The sequence below is a fragment of the Carassius auratus genome, unplaced genomic scaffold (assembly GCF_003368295.1).
Source record: "Carassius auratus strain Wakin unplaced genomic scaffold, ASM336829v1 scaf_tig00214183_4049273_7079891, whole genome shotgun sequence".
NCBI lineage: Eukaryota > Metazoa > Chordata > Actinopteri > Cypriniformes > Cyprinidae > Carassius > Carassius auratus.
Window position 1 is genome coordinate 1,980,045 of NW_020527547.1, and position 20,212 is coordinate 2,000,256.

At 38.0% G+C, this 20,212-nt stretch overlaps 1 protein-coding gene across 4 annotated transcripts; it reads left to right on the forward strand.

Moving 5' to 3' along the window:
* The first annotated feature begins 573 nt into the window (after nt 1–573).
* LOC113091369 (cohesin subunit SA-2-like) lies at nt 574–18,258 on the forward strand. Of its 4 annotated transcripts, none has more exons than XM_026256850.1 (34): nt 574–849; nt 1,483–1,568; nt 2,937–3,012; nt 3,598–3,738; nt 3,984–4,080; nt 4,177–4,253; nt 4,385–4,589; nt 4,769–4,920; nt 4,994–5,067; nt 5,178–5,301; nt 5,413–5,511; nt 5,594–5,673; nt 5,782–5,889; nt 6,234–6,342; nt 6,634–6,751; nt 6,874–6,977; nt 8,330–8,422; nt 8,699–8,788; nt 9,004–9,207; nt 9,284–9,354; nt 9,542–9,629; nt 10,519–10,599; nt 10,676–10,768; nt 10,854–11,025; nt 11,836–11,963; nt 12,045–12,146; nt 12,226–12,374; nt 12,641–12,769; nt 13,207–13,412; nt 13,532–13,751; nt 13,844–13,936; nt 15,152–15,278; nt 15,501–15,578; nt 16,948–18,258. In XM_026256850.1, the coding sequence occupies exons 2-34, from the start codon at nt 1,531–1,533 to the stop codon at nt 16,969–16,971; spliced, it is 3,750 nt and encodes a 1,249-aa protein (XP_026112635.1). In that variant the 5' UTR covers nt 574–849; nt 1,483–1,530; the 3' UTR covers nt 16,972–18,258. The 4 variants fall into 4 exon arrangements, with proteins under 4 accessions (XP_026112635.1, XP_026112634.1, XP_026112636.1 ...); XM_026256849.1 differs by having other exon boundaries at nt 1,444–1,568; nt 16,948–17,275; XM_026256851.1 differs by having other exon boundaries at nt 1,456–1,568; nt 16,948–17,275.
* The last annotated feature ends 1,954 nt before the right edge of the window (nt 18,259–20,212 follow it).

Here is a 20,212-nt window from a genome sequence, read left to right on the forward strand (position 1 = left end):
GTTTTCTCAACATGAATTTATTATTTGCCTAAACAAACCAAACATCTAGTTATATACATGCTTTTTTATGCCTGTGCTGGTTTTAGTTGTTTAGTTGACAAATGTTTGAGGCATTTCAAATGTTTTATACATTTTTACTTGTGTATAAGTTCTATACCATGTGAACTTGTAAAAGTTTTTTTCCCTATATTCTCCTATCCCTCATCTATCTAAAAACAAATAATTTTTCCATCTCTGTCCACCACATTTCACAGACTTTGGACACATCTTCCATTCTCAAGCTTGATTTGGACATTTCAGGTGTGTTAAAGGAAGATGCAACTATGTATTCTGTTAGCGCTGTTCTCTTCTCATGTCAAAGTCTGATCTAGCCTTCTTGTTACACCTCCTTTGGCTGACAAAATAAAACCGGTTTGATGTCCTCAAATCTGGGTGACAAATGTGCATCTTATTTTTTTATTTGCCCTAACTTATTTTCAAATAAATTTTAATCCAGAAACTAATGTGTTGAATTAAAATTCAAACTATTATAAACAAAAACAATTGTTCAAAAATTAGCCGTTCAGTCCCATGGTGTGTGTGTGTGTTGGGGTGTGTTTATGTGTGGATGCTAGTATGTGGGTGTGTGTGGACGTGTTATAAGTGTGTTTTTTGATTTCTCGAGGCTATATTTTTACTCCTGTCCGCCCACCGCACCAAACTACCTCTTGCAGCTCCGAAACACAAACAGAAGTGAGCCAGTTACTCGGAGCTTGTTTAATGTCTTAACCGCGGAGCTCCGGTCCGGTTCGGTACCGTTTGGCGGCGGCACTGGGCGGGTTTGATGCTGATGGACTCACGCTGAGGAAGGTGAGGAAGGAAATGGCGGCCGATCATAAATATCCGTGATTTTAGAAAATAAATTTAAATAAAATATATGTTCCCGTGTGTTCGTTCGGGAGATTCATTTCCATGAGTCGTCCATGTGTCAGACAATTTGAATAGTGAAACTTAATGAAATACTATAATGTTCGTCGTATGGGGAAATACAAAGTTTTAATGGGGTTTTGCAGTGAGTTTTACTTTGTTTTGGTCGGTTTGGGGCGGTTTTAATGACTGTTAAAGGAGCTGGAGGCCCGTTAGCATGTTAGCATGCTAGCCCTTGTTTACGGAAATCAAACTCAACATTAAAAACACATTAATAACATGTAATAATAAAATACAATAACACTTTACACGAACACATATAGATTTTTGTGACTAATGGAGTTTATGTAATGTTTTATGGTTAGATTTTGCATACAGTAATGCTTTTGACAGATGTTTGATATTTATTATTAAAGTCATATAACTTACACACGTCTTTCACACAAACACGCACAACCGCATTCAGTAACTCCATCGTGTTTCGTAGTGGTTGTTGTTATTGCATGCAAATATGTGATTTTATGTTTTATGATGCAGCGTGTTTTTCAGTTGTGTGGGTCTGTCTGTCTACTGCAGTGTGGGGGACACTTATGAACTCCAGAAGTAACAGAAGATGTTGACAAAATGATAGCAGCTCAAGACCTTCAAACAGACTTCCACCAGTAAGTACCAGACACAAACTAAACTAACTCACTTAAAATAAGAAAAACAATCTTATCAAATCGATACTTGATTATTTTCCCATTGGGAAATAATTAGCAAAATGAGAAAGACTAAATATCTTATGTCATTTTTCTTAAGTAGAAAATGCATTTGGACTTTTATTTTGACTGTAAACAACAAGAGAAAAATACTAATTAAGAAAAGCATTTTTTGTAATGCAGGTACATTCATTCATTGGACATATTTTCATGTAGACACTATGAAAGTGACAAAAATGACATATGCTTTTATACAGAAACCTGTAGATGAGGAGGCTGCATTAAGCAGTAGGGAGATTTTTTTGTTGTTGCATATCTATATGCATATTTATTTGAGTGGTACCATTTTTAAAGGAACACTCCACCTTTTTTGGAAAACAGTTGAGTTTTACCATTTTTGAATCCATTCAGCTAATCTCCTGGTCTAGCGGTATCACTTTTAGCTTAGTTTAGCATAGATCATTGAATCTGATTAGACCATTAGCATCTCGCTCAAAAATGACCAAAGAGTTTCTACATTTTTCCTATTTAAAACTTGACTCTTCTGTAGTTACATCGTGTACTAAAACCACTGGAAAATGAAATGATGAGATTTTCTAGGCCGATGTGGCTAGGAACTATACTCTCATTCCGGGGTAATAATCAAGGAACTTTGGTGCCGTACCATAGGTGCAGCTGGCACAGTAATATCATGCAGCACCTGAATAGTCCCCAGCTAGTTTGTCTAGTTGCAGCAATAGCAGACTAGCTGGGGACTATTTCAGGCGCTGCGTAATATTATTAAATGTGGAGTGTTCCTCTAAATGGTAGTTTTCTATATAACATCAGGGATGCAGAGCACATTAGTAAGGCCACCGTATGCAGAGCGGTAAGGAAAGCTCTCACACTCTTTATGAGAATATTTGTGTAGTTTCCTGATCACAAACCCATCGTAAATGAAGCTAATTACTGTATGGATTGGAAGGATGCCAGATGCAAGGGTAGTTTGAGATATATGCCGGAACCACCACCACAGCTGTTAAATGTTTGTTCGTTTATTCATTCATTTCTTAATGCCAATCCAGCGTCTATGTCTATGTCTATGGCTATACCAACATTGAATTGTGCCTGATTGACGAGTTAAACACACTAAACTCAGTCAACATATGTAGGGTTAACTGAAGTAACTCAATTCAAATGTTCTGAGCCCGAAAACCTTTCCCATCTCAGGGTAATTCGGCTTGGTTGAACCTCCTTATTAAAATGGACCACTGTAGAATATATACACCTGAAATACTCTACAGTCGACATACACACTGCTCTAATCACTGGTGCATTTTGTTTGTTTAGGGAAGGATACGCTCGGCTCTCGGACACCGATCTTGAAGATTTTGAGGGCCGGAATGGCAGACTTGGGAAAGGGAAGGTACCTATCAGCGAGTGAGCTTGCAGAAAGGCATTCAGTTCTTATTTATCACCCAGTCAGCTTTCAGATACGCTGTAAAACAGGTATGAGAAGGCCTGCATGATTAATTGGAATAAAAACAAAAAGTGTGATTTTAATTAAATAAATACGCTTCAGAATGAAAGTACACCATTATTTTTTTGTTTACAAATGTGCAGCTTATGAGTGTCGCTGGGTGGTTTGCAGAAATTATTGCTCTACACCAACTCATCTCTGCATGTGCTTTCAGTTTGGGTTGCTCATAATGTGCATTTAACTGTCTTTATACCAGCTGTTGTCAACAAAAGACAATATTTAAGGGCTTTTTTTTTTACCAAACTAAAAGCTTAATAGTTTAAGGTTTGAAAAAATAAATAAAAGTTGCAATATACAATAATGATAATAATTATTATTATTACATTTACAATTAAATTTGTCTTTATAATAATGATAATTATATTATCAGAAAAATCGCAATTCTGTTTTTTACCCAAAAATTGTGCAGCGTTTGAATGGGTACTCGCTTGTTTAATGAAATTTTCCTTGCGTCTTACTGTTTGTGTCTAGAAGGGGAAGAAGTCCCTTGGAGAGAAGTTGAAGGGTTCAGAGGTGAGAGGTCGGGTAAATGGCCACCATCAGGAGAGCACCACGGAGATTCAGAATCTCAGCTTGTTTGAGATTGTCAAATTGGGAAAGAGTGCCACACAGGTACTAACATATCAACAAACAACTTCAGATACATCTGTCACACTGTATTCAATCACAGACATACAGTACCTTGTGTTTGTCTCAAAGTGCTCAGATGTATCATCAGAGTAAATCAGTGTTTTTTGTGGTTGGCTATTATATCCAGGTCTAACTGCAATGCATGCTTTCTGTGTAGGCTGTTTGTGTAGGAAAGATGGTTTAACTGAGCAAGTGTGTGTTTTCTCTCTCTCTCTCTCTCTCTGCAGTCAGTGGTTGATGACTGGATCGAGTCCTATAAGGCGGACAGAGATCCTGCCCTGTTGGAACTCATCAACTTCTTTATCCACTGCTCCGGCTGTAAAGGTGTGTGTGTGTGTGTGTTTTTGTGTTCTGTAGGTGTAAATAAGTTTATGTAATTCAAATGTATAATGTCTTATTGAATGTGAATGTTTGTTATAGGTGCGGTGAGCTCTGAGATGTTTCGACACATGCAGAATTCTGAGATCATCAGGAAAATGACAGAAGAGTTTGATGAGGTTTGTTTATGTGTTTATACCACAGACATTTCCGTGTGTAGAATTTATTATATGTAAAACAGTTTGTATTCTGAGTTGGAGGAGATTAGATATTGTAAGTGTATATGGAAAAAGAGTGTGTGTGTGTTCAGGATAGTGGTGATTATCCACTGGCGATGGCAGGTCCGGTGTGGAAGAAGTTTAAGTTAAGCTTGTGTGAGTTCATCGCGGTCCTGGTCCGACAGTGCCAGTACAGCATCATCTATGATGAGTACATGATGGACACGGTCATCTCTCTCCTCACGGGCCTCTCAGACTCACAGGTCAGAGCGTTCAGACACACCAGCACCCTGGCAGGTGGGTGACTTTAGGCTAGGTACTGTGTAACGTTCAGAATACATACTACCACTACTTCTGCCGCATAAACATACTATTGTGTCATGAATTTTGTCAATGCAGTTTTTAGTCAGTGTGTTCTTATTGATAAAGGGATGAAGTATACACTCTAACCCTACAGTTAATTCACTGCATTTCAGCCATGAAATTGATGACAGCTCTGGTGAATGTTGCTCTGAATCTGAGCATCAATTTGGACAACACACAAAGACAATATGAGACAGAGCGCAACAAGAGCATCGGGAAACGAGCCAATGAACGCCTGGAGCTCCTGCTGCAAAAACGCAAGGAGGTAATACACACGCACACATACACACACATATACAGTAAAACCTGATTCAAACATGTTCTTTTGTATTTATTAGCTCCAGGAAAACCAGGATGAGATTGAGAACATGATGAATGCCATTTTTAAAGGAGTTTTCATCCACAGATACAGGTGAGCAAATATCCCAATAATTAACTGACTGATTCAACCAATTCATATTTTAAAATGATCACACAGTCTTTGATAAGAGCTGTCTATATTTTTCACATATTTGTGTGCAGGGATGTGATTGCTGAGATCAGGGTTGTCTGCATTGAAGAGATTGGTATGTGGATGAAGATGTACAGTGAGGCTTTTCTTAATGACAGTTACCTGAAGTACGTGGGCTGGACCATGTATGATAAGGTAGCACAAACCCATTTACACAGATTGGTTGTTATATGCAGGTCAAAACTAAACAAACAAACAGCATTGCATCTCATGTCTCATTCATTTATTTTATTTTTCAATCTCCAGCAAGGTGAGGTTCGTCTGAAGTGTCTTACAGCTCTTCAGAGTTTGTATTATAGCAGAGAACTCAACGCCCGACTGGAACTCTTCACCAGCCGCTTCAAGGTTAGGCTTTCACCAGGACACTTGCTATGGCAACCCCATTTCTTTCTTGCTTTCTGACATTTCTCATTCTTTTTCTCTGTAGGATCGAATTGTGTCCATGACTCTGGATAAGGAATATGATGTTGCTGTTCAGGCAATTAAGCTGCTGACGCTGGCTCTGCAGTGAGTTCAGCATTGCTTGTTCCTCATTCAGAGTCTTATGTTTTATTTTTTTATTTTTTTTTCTTAGATGCGTCCGTTCACTGTGTAATTGTTTGTTTGTTCACACAGGAGTAATGATGAGATTTTGACAGCTGAAGACTGTGAGAGCGTCTATCACTTGGTTTACTCTGCCCACCGACCAGTTGCCGTGGCTGCAGGGGAGTTTCTCTACAAAAAGTAAATGATGCAGTTTTTATATCATAGCACTATAGTCTTTGCTTCATTAAATACCAGGGTAATTAAAGGGGTACTTGATTATGATTTCACTTTTTAACTTGGAACACTCCACTATTTTTGAAAATAGGCTCATTTTGAACTCAACAGTTTTTGAATGCATTCAGTCGATCTCCAGGTCTGGCAGTAGCACTTTTAGCTTAGCTTAGCATAGATAGGTAGCAATACACTCAATCAAGCCTTTGAAAATAGCTGATCAACCACCCCTTTAAACACATTTTGTCACATTAGTTCTTATCCATAATGCTCACCATGACTCACTGATTCCACTGGTGTTGTGTTCCCAGGTTATTCAGTCATCATGGTCCAGAGGATGAGGGGCGGCCCAGGAGAGGCAGACAGTGCTTGAATGCTAACCTCATCAGAACAACGGTCTTGTTCTTTCTGGAGAGTGAGGTGTGCTTGATGTGCTCAGCCTTTAATGTCTCTTCTTGAGTCTCGCTATTATTAATATTTTGACTGAGGAGATCTTAGTATTTCAAGTTCCTGTTTTCCTTTTCTGAGATTCCAGCAGATTGTATGAGAACATACTGTAACAAAAGCAGTTAGATTACCTTCAAAATGAGGGAAAATAAAACACTTAGCCTAATTTATCCCTATGAATACACGACAAATGCATGAAGTAACTGAACAAACTGTGAGAGATTAGGTTGGCTTTTTAAGATATTCTGAATGTTTGTGTTTTAGCTGCATGAGCACGGCGCGTACCTGGTGGATAGCCTGTGGGATTGTGCGTCAGAGCTGCTGAAGGACTGGGAGAGTATGATCAGCCTGCTGCTGGATGAACCTTACCCTGGAGAAGAGGGTACATGGCTATCAAATCCACTCACTTTCATCTCTCACAGGATTTTTTGTTTCTGGATCAGAGTTTGGCTAAAAATATTTGTTTTGCCTAAACTTCTCAAACACATGATGTGTGTGTTTCAGCCCTCACTGACACTCAGGAAGCTGCTCTGATTGAGATCATGCTCTGTGCTGTCAGACAGAGCTGTGAGTGTCACCCACCTATCGGACGAGGCCCTGGTAAAAGGGTAAGACACAGGCATACACACAGGCACACACACAAGCAACATTTTGGTTTCGCCATATCTGTGAGGACATCCCATAGATGCAATGGTTTTTACACAGAGGTGATATTTTCTAAGCTCCTGACCCTGAACCTAATCCAAAAAGTTATTACGTGGTTAAATCTTGGCATGATATAACTAGTTACCCTATTTTGTAAATGTATATTATCAATATTATTGTGAATCATTCATGCATGTGGTTCATGGTTCATGTATTTATTTATTTTTTTACTTTTCCTGGTAACATATGATGGACGCTAATTATTTAGTCCACTTAAACCCTGCATGTTTCGTACAATTGACTAAAAGCTCAAACCAGATCTGCCTACATCTAGTCAACAACATGTTGCAGTGTTTTCCCAAAGGATTTTGTGAGACTTGTGGCGGCAGATGACCTCACATATTAATTAGCATATATACAACATCATTGCACCAGGTTTTTACATTCAGACAAGTTTGGCACTTCAGTTCTATTCTACTCTCTGAACTGTCACATACTGTCATACAACTGAATGCTCAATAAAACTGTTCCCATTTACATATTTTCTGTTGTCATACATAGAGCAAGTATAATTATTGACTGAACACGATCCATTTATGTTACATGTTAACCATGAGTAGCTCTCACTTAACTCTTTAAATCCTGATTTATAATTGCAACATTGTCTGATTAAATCAACATACATCTACACTAAAGATTGACTTTTTTTGCGGTTGTATACGCATCTATGTGTATATTAACAGATGAAATATGTTCATATTTTAATAACCCAAAACAGTAAGGGACAGGTGTTTCAGCACGCTTCAGTTTTACGCAATTTACATCCAACTGAGGTCAGAAAATACAGAAATTCGTAAAGTGAAATTTGAATTTTATCTTCCTGGGCAGGTCTTAATTTACCTGGGCTCATGTATTGAAAACACTGTGATGGATAGAACCAAGTCCCAGTTCTATACTTTTTCTTATTCAATAATATGTTTCACTCTGATGTACGTCATAATACAGAGGAAACAGTTTGTCGCTATTTCTGTTTCATCACTGGCTGATTGTTTATTTCAAATAGAGAGGACTAGTTCTTATCTTCTTGAAATTGTTACTGTATTTGTGAGGACTTATTCAAAACTTTGGATCTCACAAATCTGCAGCCAAATTTGGACACACATGCACACACATATATTTTAAAACCATTAGTCGATGCTACTTAAATGAAATACATCACATAGTTTTTTAAAACACCTATAAATAAAAATTCTGTCATTATTTCTTAATTTTCATGTTGCTTCAAATGCGTATGTTGTTTCTTATTCTGGCACAGGTCTTAACTGCTAAAGAAAAGAAAACCCAGCTGGATGATCGAACAAAGATAACAGAAACGTTTGCTGTGGCTCTGCCTCTGTTACTCGCTAAAGTAAGCCATTCTCTGCCTTGCCATATAGTGTGTAATGCATCAGCTGAATAACAAACAAATGTAAATGATTGTGAAAATATTAGTAGCAGACATTAATCCTCCACATTTTGTGTGTTTTTTGGGATTGTATGGAAAAATGTCATTGCAATATTGATTAACTTTTTTGAAATAAAGCATCACTGTCCACATGCAAACCAATTAATTTTTCTGAACAAACTGTCTTTCAAACATCTCTCTCTCTCTCTCTCTCTTTTTCTCTCTTTTTCCCTCTCTCAGTATTCAGTGGACCCAGAGAAGGTCACTAATCTTTTGCAGTTTCCTCAGTATTTTGATCTGGAGATCTATACAACCGGTCGGCTGGAGAAGGTAATACACAAAAATTACACATAGAAAAATTGTACCACATATTACTGAAAATATCGTGCTTATAAAATATGGGTTTGTTACTTTAACATGAAGAAAGTTTCCAATAGTACTAACATTATTTTGTAATCTATACATAGGCATAAGGTAAAAAAATTATTGATTGTTTTTGTTTTATTACATTAGTTCTAAGTAATTCTTTTGCTGGTGTGCTGCAGCATCTGGATGCTTTGCTGCGTCAGGTCCGTGATGTGGTGGAGAAGCACACAGACAAGGATGTGTTAGAGGCATGTTCCATGACATTCCATGCACTGTGCAATGAGGATTTCACCATCTATAACCGCGTGGATATTGTCCGCAGCCAGATACTTGACGAACAGATTGATAAGTTCCACCGTCTTCTGGAAGACGTCCTGCACGAGGTATGAGTATGCTAATTTTCTGTGTGTTGTAGTTTGATAACAGTTTTTTGTCTTTAACGGCTTTGTTTCTTTAAAGGGAGAGGAGCCTGATGAAGATGATGCCTATCAAGTTTTGTCAACACTCAAAAGAATCACAGCTTTCCACAAGTAAGAACACACGTTGTCTCTAAAACTGAGATTTTCTTTTTTTCTTTTTTTTTTTTTTTTTTAGAAAACTATGCTTTTGATTTCAGAGTTAAGTAAATACAAATCTTGACATGTTTTGTGTTGTTCATACATAGACCAGAGGACTGTCTTCATCATAACTGTGTATGTCTGTTTGTGCTCCCTGCAGTGCACATGACCTCACTAAATGGGACCTTTTCACCAGCAACTACAAACTTTTGAACTCTGGCCTACAAAACGGGGATATGCCTGAGCAGGTACAGACTATTGACCCATGGAAATAACTAATTTTAGTTCACTGGCTGGATTGCATGCCTAATACCTGCTCTTCTGCAGCTAAATTATCAACTGATAATGCTTTAATGACCAGTAATAGTGTAAATGGAGCACACTGTTTTTCTTTTTTCATTCCTCGGATACATTTAGATAACATTTACTTATATAAATTCATAATTAAGAAATATAAATCAAGCAAAAATGTTTGTTAAGAAGGCTAAAGTACCCTCATTGATTTGATTCCAGAGCACCTCCAGACTGGTGTGTCACTCCATACTGGCACAGTGTGTGTGTGCGTGTGTGTGTGTGTGTGTGTGTGTGTGTGTGTGTGTGTATGTATACATCACAACAATTTGAAAATAAAAAATAGGGTCGCTCTTAAAAGAGAGGGGAAACCACTGCTTAAACATTTTTTAAAACCACTGCTGTATGAGGTCATTCAAGACCACACTTAAAGAAAACTTGTATATCTTTCCCTGAAGTAGTGTATTTGGCACAGAAATACTCTGTCGTCTGTTCAACTTGGTTTTTTGAACCTTTGACCATGTTTAGCATGAGAATCCAACTCTTTAACAGTGTACATAAATACGGTAAGTCAGAATGTATGGAATGTACATTAGACCTCGCCTTAAACACAAAGTTAGGCCTACAAAATAATTTAGTATACAGTATCAAATCAGTATTAATGTGTCATATATAAAAAGTAATGAACTTATATTTAAAATTTAAGAAGTTATATAATTAATTAAAAGATAATTACCCATGAATTAATAATAGTAAAACAGCAGCTGAAAGCAGGCCTTACTAGACTTCTTCAGATCATATTTTTGATCACGTTTTTGATTTTACCATTTTGTTCTTTCTTTATAGATCGTGGCTCATGCACTCCAATGCACTCACTATGTCATACTCTGGCACTTGGCTAAGGTTTCGGAGGGCAGTGCCAGTAAGGTACAACACACACACATGCCCAAACCTGTTTTGAGACCGCCTTTCTGAGTGTTTAGTAACTCTCGTCCCGTTTCAGGATGACATGGTGCTGCTGCGGAGGCAGGTGAGAGCCTTCTGTATGATGTGTCAAATGTACCTGAATAGTATGAGCACTGTTGTCAAAGAACAGGTGAGTCTGTCCTCCCACACCAAGCCCCTGCATTCGTGTATAGGGATTTCTGGGAAAATTAACAGTGTGTTTTTGTGTGTTGCAGGCCTTCACCATTCTCTGTGATGCACTCCTGATCTTCAGTTATCAGATTGTGACATCAGGGCGAGAAGCTTTAGAGCCATTGGTGTTCAGTCCAGATGCATCCTTACAGAGCGAACTACTCAACTTTATCCTAGATCACGTGTTTGTTGACCAGGATGAGGACACCAGCACAGGTAAATGACAAACAGCACAGAAAACTGCTCTGATTCACTCCAAGGTGGCAGTGAGAAGCACTACTGTGTGAATTTGATCGTGTAACCACATATCTGCAGTCTATGCTCCAGGGACATGATCAGCTGTGGACTTGTAATGTGTAGTTGTGTCATTTGTGCAAAACTAACAGCACCAAATAAAAAGAAAATTCAGCAGACTGACATAGCAGTATGACTCATCAAGTCATACTTTGAGTCTGGAGCGGGACTGGTGTTTAATAATTGTTTGATGCAATTTGCATATACACATAGATTTGTTTTATGATGCCTTTGTTACCTTTTTGTATCTTCCAAGTTTTGGCTACGTGGCCTTTCAGTGGAGGGACAGAAACCGCACAGGTTTCATGAAAAATATCGCGTTTTGAAAATGAACCTTAATTAAGTCTTACGTGTCCGAAATTAATTAGAGTAAATGTTGACAGAATTTATATTTTTGGATGAGCTATGCCTTTAAGAAACCACTGGCTGCTTTTAGAGCAGAAATGAGATGCTGCACTTTCAATGATGAGAAATCTAAATCTCATTCATTCATTTAGAAACGCTACAAATTTGTAAAAAAAAAAAACTTAACACAGTACCAGTCAAATGTTTGGCCAGTATATAAATTTTTTTTTCTTTGCTTGTGTTTTTTTTTTTGTGTGTGTGTGTGTGTGTGTTTTTTGTTTGTTTACAGTTTATTCTTATTCTTATTTTTATTATATTCTGCACAATCATTGGCTGCTTTTTTCACTATCCAGTCAAATTCATTCATTTTTGGAATGTGTCTTGCAGATGATGAGGCTAATAAGATTGAGGCGCTCCACAGACGCAGGAATTTGCTGGCTGCCTTCTGCAAATTGATAATCTACAACGTGGTGGAGATGAAGATAGGAGCAGATATCTTCAAACAATACATAAGAGTGAGTCCTACTCATGTTGTTACAGTCTTCTGTGTTTTTACTTGTTGCTTCCATTGACTCTCTGTCTCTGTCTGTGTGTAGTACTATAATGATTACGGTGATATCATTAAGGAGACCATGAGTAAAGCGCGTCAGATCGACAAGATTCAGTGTGCCAAGACTCTGATCCTCAGCTTGCAGCAGGTGAGATGGCGCTTCCTTCCTTATACAGAGCAGCTCTGCCAGAAACACTGCATAACATAAGTATGATGTTTGCTTTCAGCTGTTTAATGAGATGCTGAGTGATCTGGGCTGTAACTTTGATCGGTCCGCATATGCATTTTGTGGGATTAAAGAACTGGCCCGGCGCTTCTCGCTCACGTTTGGACTCGATCAACTCAAAACCAGAGAGGCGATTGCAATGCTCCACAAGTAAGTCAATTTAAACACACTTGCTGTAGTGAGGTGAAGTCCCAGTGGTGTTCTGTTTCCTGATTCGGGATTCATTGGATGGCTGCTCAAGCCACTTTCTTTTCCCTGTCTGTGTAAAACTATATTTCATGTATTTAAAACTTTCATATCAGAATTGAATTCTTGCACCAGCATCAGCATTAGAACAATTTAAATTGAAAAGCAGCACAAGAGTCCCCATATGTCTTTGTTACAGAGTCACAAAGTATGTGTTATCCGTTTTTTAGGGATGGAATAGAATTTGCCTTTAAAGAACCCAGTCCACAGGGGGAGGGTGGCCCACCTCTCAACCTCGCATTCCTTGACATCCTCAGTGAGTTTTCCTCCAAACTACTGAGGCAGGACAAGAAGACTGTGTAAGACACTCATGTTAAGAATCCCTGCTGTCTCAGAATCCTCAAAGACCCAAAATTTATATATATGATGCAATATTTTTAAGAAGCAATTAGTTATAAAACCATTTCACTTAGGTACAGTTTGCAGTGGGGTATAATATGAAAAAGATCGCAAAAACCCTGGGCCTTTGACAAAATATTTCCACTATTTGTTACTGAAGTAAAAGCATGTACTTCTAAATAGATGAATTGGTTTGAAAAGAATGCTGACAGAATTATTTTGACTAAATTTTAGTGTCAGCTACTGTTATATGTAGATTTTACCCATATTTGTTAAATATACAAATGTTGAAGTTCTGCTACGCTGGGTCTCTGAAGGTTATTGGTGTGCTGTCTTTTAAATAAGTATCTCTAATGAAGTGTATGTTGTTTGTTTGACGTCTGATCTCTCCCATCAGGCACCTGTATCTAGAGCGCTTTATGACCTTTCAGATGGCCCTGCAGAGGGATGACTGCTGGTTACCGCTCATCTCCTACCGGAACTCTCTGCAGGTGGGTGCTGACGATGACACTCTGTCCGTCATCAGCGGTATGAGCAGCAGGAGCTCTGCCCGCAGTCGCAGAAGCAAACCACCTGCCGCTAGCAAGAGAAAACTGCCTGAGGGTACGTGTGCATTAAATCATAACTATGTGATTCATTATAATCTTTAAATATTCTTCTTTTATCTTTAGATTAAAACTAACTTCCTCATTCATTGTCTTCTCTCACTGTCTGTCTCTCAGAGGAGAGTAGCTGTAGCAGCAGTGATGTGAGCATGTGGGTAAATCGTGAGCAGAGTGGCCCGCACACTCCTGTAATGATGTCATCCCCCCACATTGTCTCCACTGTCCTGCGAGACGCAAAAAAGATCTGCCCTGAGCAGGGGTACATGGGAGTTTACAGCATGAGCAACGAAACGCAACACACACCCCTGCAGCAGCCACACCAACACATGGACTACAAGTAAAGACACATGCTCTCATTTATCCACATACTCTCTCTAACACACACACACTCGTTAGTAAAGAGCTGATTGAGAGCTGTTTTATTTTCAGTTCTCAGGTCGCATGGATGATGGCCCAAAAACAGCAGCAGGAAAGAGCAAGCCTGCAGTATGGCAAGATGAGAGGCCACATTCAGCACACCATGTGAGCACACACTTACATACACATGCAAAAATGCTCAAAAGTTTAACTTAATAATAATAATAACAACAATAATTGCTCTCTGTTCATGTTCATTAATGCATTAACAAATGAGACTTTAAAATGTGTTGCTATGTAAAGTTTTACAAAACAAATCTATTGCCTCTCACAAAAAATCTATAAATCTATTACAAAAAAATAAAATAAAATAATCACTAAATAATGCAAACAAGTCATTGAACATTATTTAGGCTACATATAAAATACATGTGCCGTGGATAAATAAAATGGGGTAGCTGGGCAATAAATAAATGATTTTTATAAATTATGTAACAATTCAGTCTGACTCTTGAGAATCACAAGCAGTTTGACAAGGGGCTATCTGTGCTTTGGCTGACTCAGAGAGTACACCAGTACTTAAAATATCGTGAATGTTTCAGCTGTAGACTGTATGATAAAACAAAAAATTCCCTTGACTGTCCAAAATGTGTGCTAGTCTTGTATTGCAGCGTGCAGCTCGCTTGCAGAGAAAACTCAACGTGGATATTTTGGATGAGAGGTCAATTGTGTATTTTGAGGGAGTAAGAGAAGACTCGGTCCCAATCAATCCTAATCACTCACACTGTTTGTGAAACTCTGTCTCACAGAAAGTTTTAAAATGACTGATCTGCTCTGATCTAATCTGTTTGGATTCAACCTGCATGCTATAATGCATAAATGTTTACAGTAATTTCCCGTTTTATAACCACAAAACCTGCAGGAATGTGTAGAATTACACACAATTCGCGAAATTCAGGTCCTGATTACATTGCACAAAATCAAGCACAAGTGAACTTGAACTAAGTTATGTTGTCAGAATATGTAACTCCTGTGGACGTGTGTTTTTTTGAAAACGTCAGCTAAAACCAAAGAATTTACAAAAAATGTTACATCAGTGCTCTTAGTATAAAATGTTGTGTATAACATTCCTAGTGATAGTTATTAATGTTCTACATTTCTGTTTTGAGCTGCGAGCGCTGAAGATCACCAGTACAATCACTGTCACTGTCACTGTCAATGAAACACTTTGATAGTGGGTTTTTAATTGATGGGATTCAACTCATCAGATTTATCTATGTTATTTATAATACAGTACCTTAATATTACAACTTATCGACTTATCATTTACAATCTTGCTTTCATATCTTATATATTATTTATTTTTATTGCTTGTGCCAGTCGTCGTGGCAGCGGGCTGATGGAGGACGATGAGGAACCGATTGTAGAGGATGTAATGATGTCATCAGAGGAACGACTGGACGACCTTAACGAGGGCATGGAGTTCGACACCATGGATATTGATCTGGTAGGAATCAGAATTCAGGAGAGCATAACCAATGAGGACCCTTTCTCACCCAAAGACTCACTGTAGCTCAATCAGATACAGAGTCAGAATGACAGTGTTGCTCAGATCTTCGCATCCATCTAATCCAGCTTCATTTGACTGCTGGACTGACACTAGTACACAGAGAGAAAACACATTTTGTGTGTTGGTATTTTTAACTTGACCTTTTTTGTTTCTCTGAAGCCGCCATCCAAAAACCGCAGGGAAAGATCAGAGCTGAAACCAGACTACTTTGACCCTGCCTCCATCATGGACGACTCTGTAAGCATTCTTTCATCTATCTGTTTATTCATTCATTCAGTCATTCATTCACTTTATAATTTCTTAATTTTAACCCAAAAATGAAAATTATGTCATTAATGACTCACCCTCATATCGTTCCAAACCCGTGAGATCTCCATTCATCTTCGGGACACAGTTTAAGATATTTTAGATTTAGTCCGAGAGCTTTCTGTCCCTCCATTGAAAATGTATGTACAGTATACTATCCATGTCCAGAAAGGTAAGATAAACATCATCAGAGTAGTCCATGTGACATCAGAGGGTCAGTTAGAATTTGTTGAAGCATCGTAAATACAATTTGGTCCAAAAATAACAAAAATTACGGCTTTATTCAGCATTGTCTTCTCTTCCGGGTCTGTTGTGATCGTAACTGCAGTGACTGCAGGGTCAGAAAGCTCTCAGACTAAGTCTAAAATATCTTAAACTGTGTTCCGAAAATGAACGGAGGTCTTACGGGTTTGAAACTACATGAGGGTGTGTCATTAATGACATAATTTAAATTTTTGGGTGAACTAACCCTTCAAAGGAGGGACCCAGAGGATTATGTGCTTTTTTTTTTTATCTTGTGCCAGTAAGCAGCCACCCAAAACAACTTAGTAACCACACAGCATTGTGGTAACGAATTTACATTCCTTTTACATTCCCGTTTTTCAAAAATCTGCTTTGTGGGAAGTTGTGGCCTAATGGTTAGAGAGTCAGACTTGCAATCCAAAGGTTATGAGTTCGAGTCTCGGGCCTGCAGGAATTGTAGGTGGGGGGAGTGCATGTACAGTGCTCTCTCCACCTTCAATACCACGACTGAGGTGCCCTTGAGCAAGGCACCGAACCCCCAACTGCTCCCTGGGCGCCGCAGCATAGATGGCTGCCCACTGCTCCAGATGTGTGTTCACTGCTGTGTGTGCGCACTTGGTTAAAAGCAGAGCACGAATTCCGAGTATGGGTCACCATACTTGGCTGTATGTCACATCACTTTTTGATTTGCTCTCTGTCCGTTTACACTGTGAACTGACAGGCAAGATGCTAAGGAAGAATGCAGCACTGAAGGCTCATTCACACCAAAAGCGATAACTATAACGAAAGCTATGACGTTTAAAACATCATTCTAAAGTTAGCAACATTTCATGGACAAAAATGGCCCTTTGCCTATTGTCAGTAGTATAGTATACAACTCACACAGATGCAACTATGACACAAAGCTTGAATAAAATACCATTATTTGAACCAACTTGAATATAGGTGTCATTATATTTATTGTTACAGTTATTGCTCTTGGTGTGAACAGGCCTGAACTCTTTGCACCTGCAATACTGAGGTTATAAAGTGACTGTGTGTATGTTTTGTCAAACAGGTCCTTAATGTGTCCATGTTCTGAGAGGGGTACACGAGAGCGGTGTCATGTTTCTCCTCTTCTGATTTCACTCCATGGACTAAATGCACAGGATGGTGCTGCGTATCTTTCCCTTCTGAAAACACACCACGACTATCTGTACATATAAAAGCCCACAGGGCGACAGACAAACAGTTACAGCATGAGATCAGACTTATCGATTCATGGTCTTTTGTAATAGAGGTTTAAAAATAGCTGTTTTTTGTAAAACCTGGAGTTTTGATTTTTAGGTAATTTTGTAAAGACAATCAGTTGTAAATGACTTTATAAAGGGTGATTTAAATCAAAAATTTATAACTCAGCTTTCCTTTAGACTTGCAGTGTTTGATTTGTTTTTTCTCTCCACTTCTTCTTTTTAATCCATCATTCACAATGTTTTTGCTTCCTAGAAGTAGGTTAAACCTTATACTGTGACGATATTCCTCACTACTGATTGGCAGATTGAGAGGTTTTTGTATTTATTGGTCCTCTAAGAGCTCAAAGCACTTGTATTGATTGGCTTAAACTTAGAAAGCCTGACCCTCTCTCAGAGTTCAATTAATTTCTGGATTTTTTTATCAGCTATCAAAATTTCGAAGGTATTTCTGCATTACAGGGCACTGCCCCCATTTTCAAAGAAAAGCTCTTTATGTAGAATATATCTTATTTCTTTTTAAATATAAGAAATATGTATTATATTGATATATATCTTTAAAAAAAAATATATATATATATATATATACACACGTTATTTTGTTCTACACAAAATGTGTAATGTAATGTGAATCATTACTGATTTATATTTAACTTAATGTTTTAATGTTTGGTATCCAACCTACTGTTTCATTCACACTGCATCTGTCCAGAGAGAATCACTGATTTTTTATTAACTTTCATTTTGGTAAAGCTCCACTGTGAAAAATTCCCTAATCTTTCTCCTTTTTGTTGTTCATTGAGCTTTTGCTTCAGGTTGTGGGTTGTTTTTGAGGTTAGGTAGTTGAAACCATGGATGGCTTGTTAATCAGTGAATTATGATGATTGTCTTTGTGGTGAGAAATCTTGATAAATGTAACCGTGGGGATTTTATGCCGGTAAATGGATTTCTGCATGGAGCTTTAGTTCAGGATTGGAAAGGAAGCAACTTTTTAGTGTTTCACACCTAGCAGGTCATTTCTTCCCACTCTGATTTTAATTTCTGGTCCTGCAATGTCACCTTACTTTCAAAAGTGTGTGAGTGTATGTATTTTAATGTATTGGACTGTACATAAAAACCAAGATGTTTTTATTCTATCTACAAGATGTCAGTTGTTTCATTTACTATATCTATTTTATATATTTATATATATATATATATATATATATATATTTATATATAAACCTTCCTAACTTCCTAATCTTTAGCATTCCTGTTTAAATCAGCTGCTGGTCATTTTACTAAAAAACTAATAATGCAATATTTAAAGTTTTATTCAGCTGATTTATGGGTAAGTGCTGGAACTCAAATTTTATTAATTGTTTTTACTTTTGTCATAGATTAAAACATTTGTCCTTCAAAATCACTGTTACTTCATCAGTGATCTGTTCCGATAGACCATGATTGCAACTGTGATTTTTTTCTGGGTCATGAACAAGAAGGTCAGTGTTTTACAGTGGCCTATTCGAAGCCTTTATTCACACAAAGAATCAATGATGGAAACAAACACATTCACCCAGAACAAATGACACAGATCAGTGCTAAACAGTGCAAAAGGTCTGGATATATGCAGCACAACAAACCTCTCCTAAACATGAAGGGTTAGTTGTTTCTATACATGTTACGAAATTATTTAAAAAATAATTTTAACATTTAACTTAAGAATAATGCTGAATGCTCCAGATGTAAACATTTAGTCTTTAACCTTTACATGACTGGACAGGTGTCAGAAATAAACAGAAAGGTTCACAACGAGCTCCTCGGCAGATATTTCAAATGTACACAGCTCTTAACATGTTGACAAGCAAGGCTAACAATCCCTGAAGTTAAAGACAATGATTCAAATAATTTGAGTTTGTAAAAGTGTATCAGTAAGTTGACTCATTTCCTGGAGGGCTTGAGCCATACAGAGTTTTGTTCCAACCCTACTCCAAAACACATACCATGTAGTTTTCAAATAGGCCTGAAGGACCTCCAGAAATTGAGATCCACACTCGTTATAAGTTGATTTAGTTCTTGTTCAGTAGAAACTGCAAGAGGCGCTGAAGTGTCTCGCACCGACCGGCCTTTACTCCACAACACACGCGCAGCTTTGAAATCAATCAACGGCTTGGAGGACACGCACTTTCTAAGAACATGGTGTGAAATATTCATCAAACATTACAAATTAAACATTTACACATTTATATAACACCGCTTTTGTAAGACTGGGACTTCATGAAGGCTCCCGATGGAGGTAAACAAACACAGAATATAAACAGTATAAAGAATGACATAAACAAATAGGCAAACATAAACGAGCTAGTGATTTTATATAAATGTAAATATTCATAGTATTAGTATTTACTGTATCAAAATAAGTAGTATATTTTATGTGTGTATAACTTGGTTGTTGACATGTCAAACCGTGATAGCTCTGCGGTGTGATATACAATTTAAACAGCATTCAGGTTCTTGTGTATTTTCTTAGTTGCAGTTCATATGTCTTGAACTCAGACTTCATGGACTATTGGTACTTTTAAAAAGTGTTATTAAAAATATTACAAATAAATAATAACAAGCAGTACTGTTAAATTGTGTCGTATGTGAGACATCTGTAATGTTGTGAATGTGAGTGTAAAGAAAGAAATCCAGATGTTCAGGGGATACACACTCAGAGATTTGAAGGTCTTGCCTTTATTTTGGTCTCATTGTGTTCATTAAATTAATTTCAGTCTGCCTGTTTGTCTTCCAGCATCTGTCTGTAACCACTCTCCTCCTATGATGAAACCTGTTCAGTTTACTGGGTGTCCTCTGGACCGACCCACAGCTTCACAGACCACGCCCACCCAAGCTTTGCCACAGTCTTCTCTCTTCAGCGCACCGCCCCCTTCTAAATTCACAGAGGAAGGGTTTGATTGGACAGAGCCTGCTTCAGCAGCGTGGCACCCTGTCCATCACAAAAACCAGAGCAAGAAAATATTACATCAGCACTTTGACCACAGGTATACAAACACAACAGTACTGCCCCTCAAAAGGGCTATAAATGTATCCCTCCCTCTGTCAGGTTGCCAG